Consider the following 16,826-nt stretch of genomic DNA (forward strand, 5'->3'; position numbering starts at 1 on the left):
CTCGTTGGGGATCTTGGTTTTTCTCATATGAGGAGAACATCCTTTTCTCCCCTGTCATGTGGTTTGTGCACCCGCTATCGAGTATCCAACTTGAGCCCCCGGATGCATAAACCTACAAAACAATTTTAGTTCTTGACTTTAGGTACCCAAACGGTTTTGGGTCCTTTGGCATTAGAAACAAGAACTTTGGGTACCCAAACACAAGTCTTGGAACCCTTGTGTTTGCCCCCAACAAATTTGGCAACTACCTTGCCGGATTTGCTAGTAAGCACATAAGATGCATCAAAAGTTTTAAATGAAATGGCATGATCATTTGATGCATTAGGAATTTTCTTCTTAGGCAACTTAGCATGGGTTGGTTGCCTAGAGCTAGATGTCTCACCCTTATACATATAAGCATGATTAGGGCCAGAGTGAGACTTCCTAGAATGAATCTTTCTAATTTTGCTCTCAGGATAGCCGGCAGGGTACAAAATGTAACCCTCGTTATCCTGAGGCATGGGAGCCTTGCCCTTAACAAAGTTAGATAAGTTCTTTGGAGGAGCATTAAGTTTGACATTGTCTCCCCTTTGGAAGCCAATGCCATCCTTGATGCCAGGGCGTCTCCCATTATAAAGCATGCTACGAGCAAATTTAAATTTCTCATTTTCTAAGTTGTGCTCGGCAATTTTAGCATCTAATATTGCTATATGATCATTTTGATTTTTAATTAAAGCCATGTGATCATGAATAGCATTAATATCAACATCTCTACATCTAGTACAAATGGAAACATGCTCAATGGTAGATGTAGAGGGTTTGCAAGATTTTAATTCTACAACCTTAGCATGCAACATTTCATTCTTAGTTCTAAGGTCGGAAATAGTAGCATTGCAAACATCAAAATCTTTAGCCTTAGCAATTAAATTTTCATTCTCTAATCTAAGGCTAGCAAGAGATGCATTCAATTCATCAATCTTAGCAAGCAAGTCAATGTTATCATCTCTAAGATTGGGAATTGACACATTACAAACATGTGAATCAACCTTAGCATTTAAAATAGCATTTTCATTTCTAAGGTTGTCAATCATCTCACGGCAAGTGCTTAGCTCACTAGACAATTTTTCACATTTTTCTACTTCTAGAGCATAAGCCTTTTTAACCTTAACATGTTTCTTGTTTTCTTTAATTAGACAATCCTCTTGGGAGTCCAAAAGATCATCCTTTTCATGAATAGCACTAATCAATTCATTTAGTTTTTCTTTTTGCTCCATGTTAAGATTGGCAAAGAGAATACGCAAATTATCCTCCTCATCACTAGCATTTTCATCACTGGAAGATTCATATTTAGTGGAGGAGTTGGATTTAACCTTCTTCTTTTTGCCGTCCCTTGCCATGAGGCACTTGTGGCCGACGTTGGGGAAGAGGAGTCCCTTGGTGACGGCGATGTTGGCGGCGTCCTCGTCGTCGGAGGAGTCGCTTGAGCTTTCGTCGGAATCCCATTCCCGACAAACATGGGCATCGCCGCCCTTCTTCTTGTAGTACCTTTTCTTCTCCTTTCTTCTCCCCTTCTTGTCGTCGCCTCGGTCACTGTCACTAGATATAGGACATTTAGCAATAAAATGACCGGGCTTACCACACTTGTAGCAAACCTTCTTGGAGCGGGACTTGTAGTCCTTCCCCCTCCTTTGCTTGAGGATTTGGCGGAAGCTCTTGATGACGAGCGCCATTTCCTCATTGTCGAGCTTGGAGGCGTCTATTGGTTGTCTACTTGGTGTAGACTCCTCCTTCTTCTCCTCCGTTGCCTTGAATGCAACGGGTTGGGCTTCGGATGGGTCGCCAAGCTCGTTGATTTTCCTTGAGCCTTCTATCATGCACTCAAAACTTACAAAATGCCCGATAACTTCCTCGGGGGTCATTTTAGTATATCTAGGATTACCACGAATCAATTGAACTTGAGTGGGATTAAGAAAAATGAGAGATCTTAAAATAACATTTACCACTTCGTGATCGTCCCACTTCTTGCTCCCGAGGTTGCGCACTTGGTTTACCAAAGTCTTGAGCCGGTTGTACATGTGTTGCGGCTCCTCTCCTTTGTGAAGCCGGAACCGACCGAGCTCCCCCTCGATTGTTTCCCTCTTGGTGATCTTGGTGAGCTCGTCTCCCTCGTGCGCGGTTTTGAGTACATCCCAAATCTCCTTGGCGCTCTTCAACCCTTGTACTTTGTTATACTCCTCTTTGCTTAAAGAGGCGAGGAGTATCGTCGTTGCTTGAGAGTTGAAGTGCTCGATTTGGGCCACCTCATCCTCATCATAGTTCTCATCCCCTACCGACGGTACCTGTGCACCAAACTCAACAACATCCCATATACTTTTGTGGAGCGAGATTAGATGAAATCGCATTAAATCGCTCCACCTAGCGTAATCTTCACCATTAAAAGTTGGTGGTTTGCCTAATGGGACGGAAAGTAAAGGTGTATGTTTGGAAATGCGAGGGTAGCGTAGGGGGATCTTACTATACTTCTTGCGCTCTTGGCGCTTAGAAGTGACGGAGGGCGCATCGGAGTCGGAGGTAGAAGTTGATGAAGTGTCGGTCTCGTAGTAGACCACCTTCCTCATCCTCTTGTGCTTGTCGCCTTTCCGATGTGGCTTGTGGGAAGAAGATTTTTCCTTCTTCTCTTTGTGGTGAGAAGAGGATTTCTTCTCCTTCCCTTTGTTGGAGGAGCTCTTCTTCTTCTCCCTCCTTTTGGTGCGGGACTCTTCCGATGAAGTGCTCCCGTAGCTTGTAGTGGGCTTTTCGCCGGTCTCCATTTCCTTCTTGGCGTGATCTCCCGACATCACTTCGAGCGGTTAGGCTCTAATGAAGCACCGGGCTCCGATACCAATTGATAGTCGCCTAGAGGGGGGGGTGAATAGGGCGAAACTGAAATTTACAAATATAAACACAACTACAAGCCGGGGTTAGTGTTAGTAATAATAAATGAGTCCGCAAGAGAGGGCGCAAAACAAATCCCAAGCGAATAAGCAAATGAGACACGGAGATTTGTTTTACCGAGGTTCGGTTCTTGCAAACCTACTCCCCGTTGAGGAGGCCACAAAGGCCGGGTCTCTTTCAACCCTTCCCTCTCTCAAACGGTCCCACGGACCGAGTGAGCTTCTCTTCTCTAATCCAAGCCGGGAACAAAATTTCCCCGCAAGGGCCACCACACAATTGGTGCCTCTTGCCTTGATTACAATGGAGTTGTGATCTCAAGAACAAGTGAGAAAGAAAAGAAGCAATCCAAGCGCAAGAGCTCAAATGAACACGACAAATCACTCTCTCTAGTCACTAGGGTTTTGTGTGGAATTGGAGAGGATTTGATCTCTTTGAATGTGTCTAGAATTGAATGCCTAGAGCTCTTGTAGTAGTTGAGAAGTGGAAAACTTGGATGCAATGAATGGTGGGGTGGTTGGGGTATTTATAGCCCCAACCACCAAAAGTGACCGTTGGCTGGAGGCGTCTGCTCGATGGCGCACCGGACAGTCCGGTGCACACCGGACAGTCCGGTGCCCCTGCCACGTCATCACTGCCGTTGGATTCTAGCCGTTGGAGCTTCTGACTTGTGGGCCCGCCTGGGTGTCCGGTGCACACCGGACATGTACTGTTTGATGTCCGGTGCACCGACATGGGCGATTCTGACTTCTGCGCGCGCTGCGCGCGCATTTAATGCACCGCAGGGAGCCGTTGGCGCCGCAGGGAGCCGTTGCTCCGCTGGCACACCGGACAGTCCGGTGTACACCGGACAGTCCGGTGAATTATAGCGGAGCGGCTGCCACGCGAACCCGAGGCTGGCGAGTTCAGGAGGCCGAGCTTCCTTGGAGCACCGGACATGTCCGGTGCACACCGGACAGTCCGGTGAATTATAGCGCGCCGTCTTCCGAGAAATCCCGAGGGTGAAGAGTTTGAGTCTGAGTTCCCTGGTGCACCGGACAGGTACTGTTCACTGTCCGGTGGCACACCGGACAGTCCGGTGCGCCAGACCAGGGGTGCCCTCGGTTGCCCCTTTGCTCCTTTATTGAATCCAACACTTGATCTTTTTATTGGCTAGATGTGAACCTTTTGCACCTGTATAACTTATACACTAGAGCAAACTAGTCAGTCCAATATTTGTGTTGGGCAATTCAACCACCAAAATTATTTAGGAACTAGGTGTAAGCCTAATTCCCTTTCACAGCACTTCCAAGGCCGACGAGCAAGCGACGCCCGTCGACGTGCGAGTAGCGACGGCGACGCATGAGGCGCGATGTTCGAGCGAGCGACATCACGGAAGGGGCGAGATGCGCGCAGCGATGATCGCGCGTGACATCCTCCGATCCAGCGCATTTTTCTTTTTGTTTATTGTGTTTTATGCCTACCACATGTATTATTTACGCTAAAAACTGTATGATTTTATGCTTTAACACAGGGTTCGTATATCAGTTTACTGCATGCACATTGGAAAGACAATTCCTTGATTTATGCTGTTCTTAATTTGCGCGCATGCAATGGAAACTCCCACGATTTTGTCATAATTTTTGGATCTGTATAAAAATAGAAACCGCATGCATGTGGCTGCCATGTTTTTCGGATCTGTCATAAAAATAAGATCGTAATAACAACATACTAAAGCTATCAACCTCTAATTGACTCGGTATTTACGCTTATAATTGAGGGATTTTATGCTCAAAACTTAAGGTTTTTACGCTCCACCCGGAGATGCGTCCACTAGTGAACAACATGCCAGATTTTTTACGCAGTGTAAGAAATTGCATAAATACCTACACCGTGTAGTATAATTTGTTTCAGTATACATCATAAATTAGTTCTAATGCGTTTAGTTGCATGACTGTTGGAGGGATCCTATATTTATGAAGAAAATAAAACATTAAATGTGATTTTTTGTTTCTATGCATGCAATTCATTTCCTTTCATTGCATATTCTTTCCATCATAAATTCGTGTGCATGCAGCCTGTAGCAGATTTTTACGCAGTATACCGAATTGCATAAGTATCTACACAGTGTAGTATATTTAGTATCAGTATATAGCATAAAATGATCATTACGAGTTTTAGTTGCATGTCTGTTGCAGCGATCCTAAATTTATGAAGGAAATAAAGCATTTAAAATAGAAACCGCCACACATATCTTTTCTAAATTTACGCGCATGCAAGGGAACGCGTTTGACTCATGCATGCTTTTTGCCATAATTTTAGGATTTGTATAACCGCATGCATGCGACTGCCATATTTTTCGGATCTGCCATAAAAATAGGATCGTAATAACAACCTACTAGAGCTATCAACCTCTCACATTGGCTCGGTATATACGCTTATAATTGAGGGATTTTATGCTCAAAACTTAAGGTTATTACGCTCCAACCCGGAGGTGCATCCACCAGTGAACAACATGCCAGATTTTTTACGCAGTGTAACGAATTGCATAAATACCTACACCATGTAGTATAATTTGTATCAGTATATGTCATAAACTAAATTTAATGTGTTTTAGCTGCATGGCTGTTGGAGGGGCCTTATATTTATGAAGGAAATAAAACATTAAATACGATTTTTTGTTTCTATGAGTGTAATTCATTTCCTTTCATTGCACATTTTTTATCATAAATTCGTGTGCATGCAGCTGATAACAGATTTTTACGCAGTATATCGAATTGCATAATTATTAACACAGTGTAGCATATTTACTCTCAGTATATATCATAAAATGGTCCTTACGCGTCTAGCTGCATGGCTGTTGCGGCGATCATAAATTTATGGAGGAAATAAAGGATTTTAAAAACAAAAACTGCCGCACATATCTTTCCTAAATTTATGCGCATGCATTGGATCGTGTTTAACTCATACATGCATTCATTTTTTTGCGCTAACAGACGTGGGGCAGGTGGCACACCCGACAGCCTGTTTGGGCGCGCTGGTTGAACCAGTTTGCAGAGGTGGTCGGCCTGGGCTTCCTTTAACTATTGGAAGCCCAGGGCTCCCGTTATACCTGCCCTATATATATATATATATATATATATATATATATATATATATATATATATATATATATATATATATATTGTTTGAAGCATACAACAAGACGAGAAATCAAGCACCAATTGTTTATGTCAGTGCCATTTCATCTCTATGCATTAGGTACGTTCACGATGTGTGGAAGTAGTTCAATTGGCCAATCACTTGGTTGCCCTGAGATGGCCAAGATTTGTCAAGGCAATGCGCTACAAGCCTACAACGTAGACGAAATTTTACGAATCCTCGGTAGCAGTTCAAATGCAAGCTCGCTCTAGCGTGATTCGGAATTTCTGATTACTTAGGGCCCCTTCGTTTTACCATTCTTAATCTAATCGGATTGTTTAACTAGTTTATATAATTTATATAAGCTTTGATATTCCATTTTTAAGGCAGCTGCGTTTTGGTTTATACCTTATTGGTCACGGACTTGTGGGCCAAGTCCTTAATTTCTTATCCCCTCGTCCTCTGCGTCTTGTTGCACTTGAAGCTTCCTCCGCGGCCTCCCGTCGAGCAACCATGGCGGCGGCGGTAACCCTCCTCCGCCTTCCTCTCGCCCGACTCTCCTACCACCTCCGCTCCGTACCTTCCTCTCGTCTCCCGTCCCCGCGCCTCCGTATCTTTGCCTCCCATCGCCTTTTCTCCTCCCTGGACCATGGCTCCGCCTCTGCTTCCGCCTCCGCGGCCGTGGCCGAGGTTGTAGGCGTGCCGGACGCGGAGGAGTCGGTAGAGGAGGAATCTGCGGCCGAGGCCGAGGCGGAGGCGCCCAGGTCGTTCGTGCTCCCACGGCTGCCGCGGCCGAAGCTGAGCGTGAAGGAGCGGAAGGAGCTGGCCTCGTACGCTCACGGCCTCGGCAAAAAGCTCAAGTCGCAACAGGTCGGTAAGAGCGGCGTCACACCGAACCTTGTCTCCGCCTTCAGTGACAACCTCGAGTCCAACGAGCTCCTAAAGGTATGTCCCCATTGGCCCTCTCTGATTGCCAAATCCACAATGCACGTGGTTTTTTTAAATACAAGTAAAAATTGCGTGTTGTCTCAGCTTCAGTGCATGCGAAACAAACCGCATCCTGAAATATACATCGGGATAAGAAAAGGAAGTGAGACCATTGTAAGATTTCTTAGTTCATCGTTGCCACATGATAAAGGACTTAGTTCAGTTACAAGCATTGCTGTCGTATGGATAGGGTTTCTGGCGCCATCGTGCTGCTGATCTGATCCAGCTACAGCTGGCAAGTTGAAATCGACCGATAGTTTGGTTGACGAAGGAAAGTCTATGAAACTTAGGGTATAAACCAAAATGGCAAGTAGAAGCTAATGTAATGCTGAAGGCACAAATGGTAGAAGCTAAATTGGACACACTCAGTGCTGGTTGCTCCCACATGAATGGGATCTGGAGAAAAAAAAACCCCGAGGCAAACCTTACCTCTGCATTTTTATGGAGAGGTTGTGTCGAACACAGGATCTTTGACTTATTGGAAAGGCTTCTACCATTGAGCCATGTCTGTCTGTCCTTCTGTTACAAGCTAAATTGGCAACAAAAATTTAAAATGGCAAGACTTTTATTCACATGAGTTGCAACAAATATGAACTCTAACCCTGCAATTCTCAGGGGACTACCAATCACCTTCCATTTTACTGTCCTCCATTTTCTTGGCACTCGCTTTTCTTCCTCCTCGGCAGTTTACTTGACCAAGAAGCTGGATCGGAGTGGAGGTCACTCTTGTATATGAAACTGTGAGACTGATTGTGGCAGTAAGCATCAGTCTTTATGCCTCTATATGTTCCTGTGAAAATCCACTATCTATATCCCATAGCCCTTCTCTTTTGTATAGCTTCATTAAATTCTAGATTTAGGCGGACCAAGAAGCAAATTAATCATAGCAGTAGGTCCCACTAAACCTGATCATATGAGTTGAAGCTCATGATCAATGTACACGCATGAGTGTGATGCTAGAAGATTCTCTAATTAGCTAAGGAATCCACCGATTATTATTCATCAATATTAGATTGAGGAGCTGGTATTTCTAACCCTAATTTCTTAAATAGGTAGCCCCGTTATCCAATGTTGGAGTTTCTATTTTGTTTAAGTGATTGGAATGGGCAATAAATTGGAACATTGTGGGCCATGGATTGTTGTGATAACATGATGGGCTATTTTGTGTTTGTGTACGGAGATTACACCCAATTATTGATCTTTGTATCAACACCGGATCCTCATGAAGAATTATGATTGGTTACTTACATGTAGTTAGATAGACAAATCATAACATTCAAGTTTGTCATGATAATGAAATAGGCATAATAGTCTAAAAAAATACTGTATTCTGACATGCCCAAGTTTGGAAAACACATTTTTTAAATCGGGTAACCCTGCTTATTGATTCCTGACAGTATGACACTTGTGATAAGTTGCTCTTTTCCAATTCACGTGCAAGAATACAACAAGACTGCAAAATTCAACTTATCTTGGGCTCTTTATTGCTTTATTTTACATTTCCTTCTGCACTCCATTCACAGCTGTTAGGTTTTTCTCACCAAGATTCCTACACTATAACAGCTAAAAATTCATGGGAACTGCCCTGGGGAGCTACCTGATGTGATACTGCAACTTGAGGAGTCAACAGGATCCATCGCTGTTGACCAAATTGGTCGCTCTGTTATTCTGTATAGGCCTAGCACCAGCAAGATGAAAAAGAAGCAACAGGTTGATGAAAATGCTAGGAGGTTTTCAAGAACTGAAGAAGGAAACGCTAGGCGGTTTGCGAAATCCGAAGAATCATTTGAAGAACGCCCTAGAAACAGACCAGGCAGAAGATCTGTTGGATCTGGATCCACATTTAAGGGGGCGCAACAGAAGAGAAGACCGATGGCATCCAAGGGGTCTTCTTCATATGGCCGAGGATAGCAGTGGCATAAAACACTATATGCTTGCTTTTTTTTCGTGTTGTCTGTGCTCCGGACCCTGGAGCGTTCATGTGAAGTTCTCGACGAACTGGTTGGAGCACATGGCAGTGTTTAGTTCTAGTTTTGACAAGTAAGTTGTGGTTCCAGGTCTCATCAACTGCACAATGAAATAGGCACAAGATACTTTGTGTCAACTACTTGCGATTTTGTGCAAGACTAGCACAGGAACATGGAGTTTCTTCAGTTTTGACCGTAGACCTCGTCCATCTGGTCCTTGAAATCACAGCAGAGGACCATCCATTGGACTGTCATGTTTTTGCGACTTCGTTGAGCAGCTGTCTGTTGATGTTTCACTGAGAGTCTCAGGCTGGTGCAGGGTCAAGTGCTTAACATCCATATTGCCCCTGTCATGAGTTATAACCATGGTTCCAAGAACCATCTCAGCAACAGCAACATTGCTAGGCCGCCATAGTTCTACTAGAAGTGTGGTGGAGCTTCTTAGCTACAATGTGAACTTTTTCTAAGCCGAACTTAAACTTCTAATTTTTTTTAAGCCGGCGAGCCGGTTAGCTCCAAAGCAGTCTAGACGGATGTGGTGCGCACATGTGCATTTCTTCGACTGATGTCATGAGCTCCATTCCTGATAGTCAATAAATGCCCAGATATTTGGTTTCATGTTCAGTGTTGTGTGGCTCTCTTTCTGATTGTTTCTCTTTCTCGTTTAGGGTTTCCCCTCTCGTTGATGTCTCTTTCCGGTTACAGCATACGGTTGCTCCAGTTAATGGTTGGTTGCTGGCGAGAATTCTGCTTTCTTTGACTTCTTTTCAGCTGTACTTGCATTACTGGTACCGCGAGGTCAAAATTGCTACCTCCTATATATTTGTCTCTAGGTTCACATTGGTTGTTGAGATTTGAAAATTTCGTCCAAAATTGTGTTTTTTTCTCTTCCGGACGGAACAGTGGCACTCGAATTTATGGGACATCCTTCCTTCCACACCCGTTCAACTTTTGCATCCAGGACTAGGTTCCCCTCACTTTTCAACATCGCCTTCAACGACTACTGATCAGTAGTGGATTGTAAGATTTTGTACGAAGCAAATAGAAATCTGCCAGGACTAAAGGATTCCTGTAGAAACAATCACGCCATTCTTTTTTTTCCAATAAAACCCTGGTGCACCAGACAGGCACAGGCCCAACGAACAACCGGCGGTTGAGCAGTTTCCCTCTTTGCGGATCGAAACGATGTGGAGATGCCGCACCACAAGGCATAGCTGTTGGTGCGGCCTTCTTCTCGCTCTAGAGAAGACGAAACCCCACATGTTGCTAAACCTTCCTGTTCTCTGCAGAAGAACAACTGCTTTACCCTTTTCTTTTCTTTTTTGAGAAAGAACCCGTGACCGGACATGCTTTGCTGCGACACCCCGACACGTCTCCGGTGCTTTCTGTGTACCTGCAAGACATAACACATCACAGATTAAGGATAAAGAAGCAAATGACAGTGATGAACTGATGGTTGATGACGATGCCTGGTTAGGCCCGCCTTCCATTTTGCTACCTTTTGAAGCAAAGCAATGCCTCGAGGACTCCCTTTCCTTCTGACATGCCTTTAAACATACCCAGTTGCTTCCAGATTCCAGTCCAGTGCACCTTTCAGATACCTGGCACCTTCTTTTAAGCTCCAGGGTCGCCATGACACAGTTGTTAAATAAGCTGTAAAAAATGGATGGATATTACTTCTATACATCTATGCATCCATTTCTCCCTCTTTCTTGCTTAAGTCATTCAATGTTTACTCCAATGTATAGCAAAAACAAACATTAAATTATCTAAGGTGTACTTCAGTCATTTAAGGTTTACTTCAGCCATTTAAAGTTTATAAAAAAAACTACTACTATATATATGTATGAGTATCTGTAGTGTGGACTGTGAACATGCATGTATTGTATGAGTATCTGTGGTGTGAACTGCGGACAAGGTAAGTGTGGAATGACGTCCTGTTTTAGCTGTTTTCACACTGAAAAATAAACTTCAGCTTTGTGTCTTTGGAAATTGATGCCACGATTACGTGTTAATGACGATGCTAGCTGCTGTGGGTGTCCTCGGCCATTTCCTACATCGACCAACACCGATTCTCTCTATCTCTTTTTTTTTTAAAAAAAAAGGCTTTCCCTTTAGGGATGATCGTGATCCTCGTGATCATGATGCTCACTTGTCCCATCCACTAGGGACCCTGGCCCAAATAAAGGCTACTCTGATTAGAGCATTAGTTTAGGCCGTACTATGATCCATTAGTTGCTACCTCTGTGGGATCTCTGTTGGATTCAAAGAAACTCTATATTCTTCTTAATAGGTAATAATAGAGACGTTGAAAGAAAAAAAAACTCTTTAACAATTTTTTTTGAAATGGTTATCTAAATGTAGTCAATTGATATTATAAATTTCTCGCTATCTAAAGATAGAAAACTAGAATGGATATCTTGGGTGCACATGTACAAAATATATAAAAAACCCATTGGATTGTGAAAAAAATACAGAAACGTTTTTTTTCTTCTTCACAAATTATTGTTGGAATGATGATTTGAAAAGTGAAGTTTAAAAAGACTCTTAGAGATGCTCTAAGAGGTTAGCTAATAGCATAATATCCAACTAATATTATTAGCGAATTGTTAGCTAGTTAATAGCTCATGTATAGCTAATTCTAGTTATCGAAATCACTATAGAAAAATAAATCTTATTTTTGGCGCCCAACTTCGGACCCGCCGAAAAACAACACTCTAAACCGTCAAGAATGACGGAGGAGAAATGCTTATTTTGGTTCGTGACCATTAGAAAGTCGTTGTCGTTTTTCGGTAGTGACTATTAGCTGATACCAGCAGATGGCTTGGTCTAGGGCTGGAAACGAGCCGAGCTCGGCTCGGCTCGATGCCTGAACGAGCTCGGCTCGTCCATTCCACGAGCTGGTGAAAGAGGTTCGGCTCGGCTCGACCTTGGCTCGCGAGCCGGCTTGGCTCGACTCGCGAGCCCTATTTTGGTACTTTTCTTTGCATTATTTGGTGAATTAACATTATATAAATTTAAAATATAGAATCATCATTCTACATTATGAGTAAATTAAATTATAACTTCTAATATATTCATCATCAAAGACTAAAAAATGAGCTATTAATAGCTCATTTTTTAGTCTTTGATGATGAATATATTATTCATAAAATTATCTAATATTCATTATTATTCCATAAATTGACCATTTTTGTAAGGCTCGCGAGCTGAAACGAGCCAGCTCGGCTCGGCTCGCTGCAAAAACAAGCTCGAAGAAAAGGCTCGACTCGGCTCGTTCGAGGCTCGCGAGCCGCTCCGAGCCGAGCCGGCTCGCGAGCCTCAAGCTAATTTTCCAGCCCTAGCTTGGTCCAACTAGCTAGTGAGATAGCTGCTAGCTAGTATGGTATTAGCTAATAATCAGCTAGACTATCAGCTCGATACGTTCAGATCCAAAATAAGCTGAACCAAGCAGAGCCGCGCGCGCGGTGGCAGCTTCTTCACCAACCACACAAGATTTTTCAAAAGAAAAATATTTTGGAGTTTGTTTGCCGACAGCGTTCCTGTATTCACGTACGTACTCCATGGCCGCGGCGGCAACGACGACAGCGTGAGTTTTGGTCTGCTCGAGCTTTAGACCAAGAGCTGCGACAGCGATGTTTATATAGTTTGGTCTGCCGAATGCACACACCCCGGCCGGCCGCAGCCCGCGTAGGCTCAGTCGTCAGAGCGAGGCCGGCCGCCTCTGCCGAGCATCCCTGTCGATCGGGCAGTCAACCTGCCATGAACCATTGGACTGGGAACTGGTAAGCATAATATACTATACTTAAGAAACATATAACAAAGTACCAATGGCACGGCGTATATCGTCGTTTTCTCACTCAAACAGTGCATGCTTTGACAAGAGAAGGCCAACAAGTGGCTGCATGCATATCCGTGGCGTGGTAGTAGGTGGTACTCCTATGTGGCCTCCGTTTCCGTAGAGCTAGCGTAGCAGTCGAGATCATTATGGTTGGTGAATTTGTCTTGTACATACAGGCCAAGTATCATATCATGCATAATCGATCGATCTGTGGAACCTTTGGCCGTGTGTTAAGAACGAAAGTTACTATAGGATTCTAGCCTCTATAAAAATAGACGGCGCACGCTGCTATTATAAATTAAAAAAGAAAGAGAATAAAGAAAGAAAGAAAGAAAGAAGAATGCGACCTCAAAGTAGAATCTGACTCAATATCGCATGCCATTATATTTGACACGGTCCAAATCATAAAAATTCCTTGCCCTCCTAAAAAAGTGTTGAATAGTGTGTCTAAATAAACTAAAACAACGTTCCACATGTCTCTAAAGTCTTAGGCTGGCTCTAAAGGCTCCCCTACCCTAAATATAGAGAATTAAATGATCCTCTACATTCTACAGCAACGTCATCTAAACGGTCTTCTAAATTTAGAGGACATTGCTGGATTCTCTATATATAGAGTTTTTCTAAACGGTCCTTTATCCATTTGAATACTTTAAATAACCGGTTTAGCAAAACTAAAATATGTACAATACATTTGAGAGTATGACAAATACATATGTACAAAAAATAAAAAATGCCTCTAATATAGGTATTTGCGTAGAGAGGACGTGATTTAGATGATGTTGTTGGAGAGGAAGAAGATATATAGGATGAAATCTTTTAAAGGAGACTGTAAAGGACGGATATAAATGATAGATATAGAGTACGTTGCTGGAGACAGCTTATATCCTCTGTCAACCGATCAACTGGTAGCACATGGCTAGCAAACACAAGAATGACGGATTCAATTGATCAGATGGCCAGTAATCCCTTCAAAGGCCTTACACTACCAAAAACAGTTGCTTTGTCGAGTGTCTAAAACATTCGGTAAAGTCTGAAAAACACTCCACGAAGACTTTACGCTAAAATTATGGTTGTGTAAAAACTCGCAGGCACTTCAGTCATCCTGCATAGAATGTAGATGTACGTACCTACCAGGACCTGCCTTTTTTTTAGTTTGCCAAGCTTTTTCCAATAAATATATAGACACGAAATTTTCTAGACATCTCTAATTAGTGTTTGGCTTGGTTTATAGTGGCTTATAAAGAAACAAGCCCCAGAAGGTAGGAACAACCAGATCGCAGCATGTCTACCTCGCTCCTAACGGCAATCGAAAGAGCTAGAGAACTACCGGAAGATAAAGAGGTCGTTGAGATAGAGAGGTAGTCTGAGAACCCACAAATAGAAAATTTAAGTAAACTAGATAAATATGTATGACTTAGACATGCATGACTTAAAACTACTTATAACTTTAACCTCTAATTTTCAATCTAGTCAAAATCTATAAAAACGTTAATCTATCTAAATATGCAACTAAGGTTTTAATAAGTATGTTGCTATCTCTACCGAAAAAAAATTATACAACTCTCCTCAATAACTTTCTTGCCATGGACATCTTTAGCTCTCTCCTTCTTTTCAACACCTAAAAAGTCAATATGAGGTCAGCAATACCAAACTCTTGTCTGTTACTTGTCTATTATGTTTTAGAGAAGTATTAAAATATGTCCAAATCTGTGGCGGCTTAGCAATGATGTAGACCACCATAAATTTCTCTAACAGCACAACCAAAATTCTCGAGTTCTTTCACGAGTATATGTATTTCGTAAGCTTGTTCTACTACAGAATGATTGTCAGTCATTCTGTAGTCTCATAAAACTGCTCTATGACACATACAGTACACTACCAGCATCAGAAACTCTATTTTTGGTCTCGAGTGCATCCCATATTTTATTGTCAACTGTTTCTTAGCTCGATGGCGGCGCACGACACATCTTCATCCTTTTCTCAACATATATCATGTAAATAGACGAAGTACAACTATAAAGTTGAGTTAATATCCAGTATAGGATATTAAATCATACAATATAGTTTATTTAATACGATTCTTAGAATTTATTTAATTATTTATACGGGCTAAGCCCACAACATATCTAAAAGAATTATCGAGTATTAGGCAAACTGATGAGGCAACACATAATATATTTGTGGAGTGCAGATACACTAAGGCCTTTTCGTTTATCTCGAATTGAGGCTATGAACTATTCCAGCTAATCAATATTATATTAATACAAATAAAAATATCATTCCCGCTGGAACGGTCCTAGAGTAAATGAACGATAAAAATATCATTTCCGCTGGAACGGTCCTAGAGTAAACGAACGAGCCCATTGAATGCATCAGCGGAGTTTACACCATGAGAGCTGGTCCATGAGCATCATGGTGCAAGAACTGTGGATAAACATCATGTCAGTGTAAGATGCACCACGGAAAACGATCAAAATTCTAACTCTCCTCATATTTTGGAGATTTGGAGGAGAGAAATAGTATGAAACACAGAGCTTTTAGACAGCAAGATTTCTCAGCAATATTTCCTCACGAATACAATTAAAAATGAATCCTCGGCGTGAATTGCAGCAGGCGCCAAATTAATAGCTAAGCTAGCGATACTTTCGCTCCCTATTTTTCTAGACGGATTGTAAACTACTCTCTAAATAGGCAGGAGCTCGTGCCGGTTCGTTAAAAAGAAGACGTTTAATTAGTACGTGCGTTTGGACACGCAACAAAAAATTCAGAGTAATCAGAGACGGCATCGATGGCCAGAGAGAGCCCAAAGCGCTAGCGTTTTCTCCGGCTCTTAAATTATCTTTTGATTACCCCGACTGGATGACAGCGACCGATAGATGGCCAGCATCCATGAAATCAGTGTGCACAGCCCAAACCCTGAATCTGAAGCAAGCAAGCAAGCAAGCCGTTTTCACGGCCGGTTCTAGCTAAACATCAAGTCCGTTTCTGGTGGCTGAGATGAACCAGATCTAGCTAGCTCCCTGCTGCCTTGCTGCAGCAACGTCAGCACCCCGTAAGAAACTGGATGTAGCTACGTCATGCATGGGCTTCATTCGCGAGGCATGGCTGCCCAATTATGGACAGTGAATTTCGGGGTTGGTAGGTAGCCCTTCATATAGACTTGGAAACGCTTGACGATGCGTCTAGCTTTTGTATGTTTGGTCGACCGAACCACCATGGTGCATGTCAGTAGAACGGAAGTGCCAGTATCTTTTGTGCGAGTGTGACACTGTGACAGCAGAAAGTGTATCTCGGAATGCTTCGGGCAAAGAAATCGATCTTGAAGTGTAGTACAACATGCATGGATGCTATGGCACACCGGACAACACTGTTGAGTACGTAGTTGGCCCTTAGGGCTTGTTGGGTTATTTTGATTTCATGTGGATTGAAGGGGGATTGATATGGATTGTGAAAGATTTTGACTTACTAGATATTTAAATCTACTCAATCCCTTTCAATCCATATGGTTTGGGGTTCAAACAAATATACCCTTAATAAGCATTGTCTAAATTCCGCCTATCAAGGTACGGTCATATATTAGGATATTTCCAGCAGATCTCATATTATATCCATTATTTCAAACTTCTCTTTGTAAACACTGTCAAACCGTGTCGCAGTTTCTTTTTTTATTAAGAAAAGGTATTCGACTTGTTTGGAAGTATTTTGAATAATGGAAATTTTAGCCCCTCAAATTCTCTTCTCCCAAACATGCCCTAAGGAATAACGCCGGATCATCTTCTCCTCAATAATGGTGTTCCCCTTTCATTACTACTATTGCGTAAGCCTCACAAAGTTGGCCTCTATAAGTCAACTATTCATAGAGGCAATTGTTCAATTGTCACTAAAAAGTTGATCTGTGGAGCGAACAAAAAAACATTATCTATAGATTGATTTATGGCTTAATATAATATAGCCTTTTATAAAAAAATATTTTTCAAAAATTACAAATAGCTCGGGTGCAA

The 16,826-nt window shown here is 42.5% G+C and overlaps 1 protein-coding gene across 1 annotated transcript; it reads left to right on the forward strand.

Annotated features, from left to right (window-relative positions):
- The first annotated feature begins 6,530 nt into the window (after positions 1 to 6,530).
- On the forward strand, positions 6,531 to 9,601 carry LOC100194294 (CRS1 / YhbY domain containing protein). The gene is given in 2 exon segments (NM_001139333.1): positions 6,531 to 6,975; positions 8,581 to 9,601. Coding segments are annotated over 2 exon segments (780 nt in total). The 5' UTR covers positions 6,531 to 6,543; the 3' UTR covers positions 8,929 to 9,601.
- The last annotated feature ends 7,225 nt before the right edge of the window (positions 9,602 to 16,826 follow it).

The sequence above is a fragment of the Zea mays genome, chromosome 5 (genome assembly GCF_902167145.1).
Source record: "Zea mays cultivar B73 chromosome 5, Zm-B73-REFERENCE-NAM-5.0, whole genome shotgun sequence".
NCBI lineage: Eukaryota > Viridiplantae > Streptophyta > Magnoliopsida > Poales > Poaceae > Zea > Zea mays.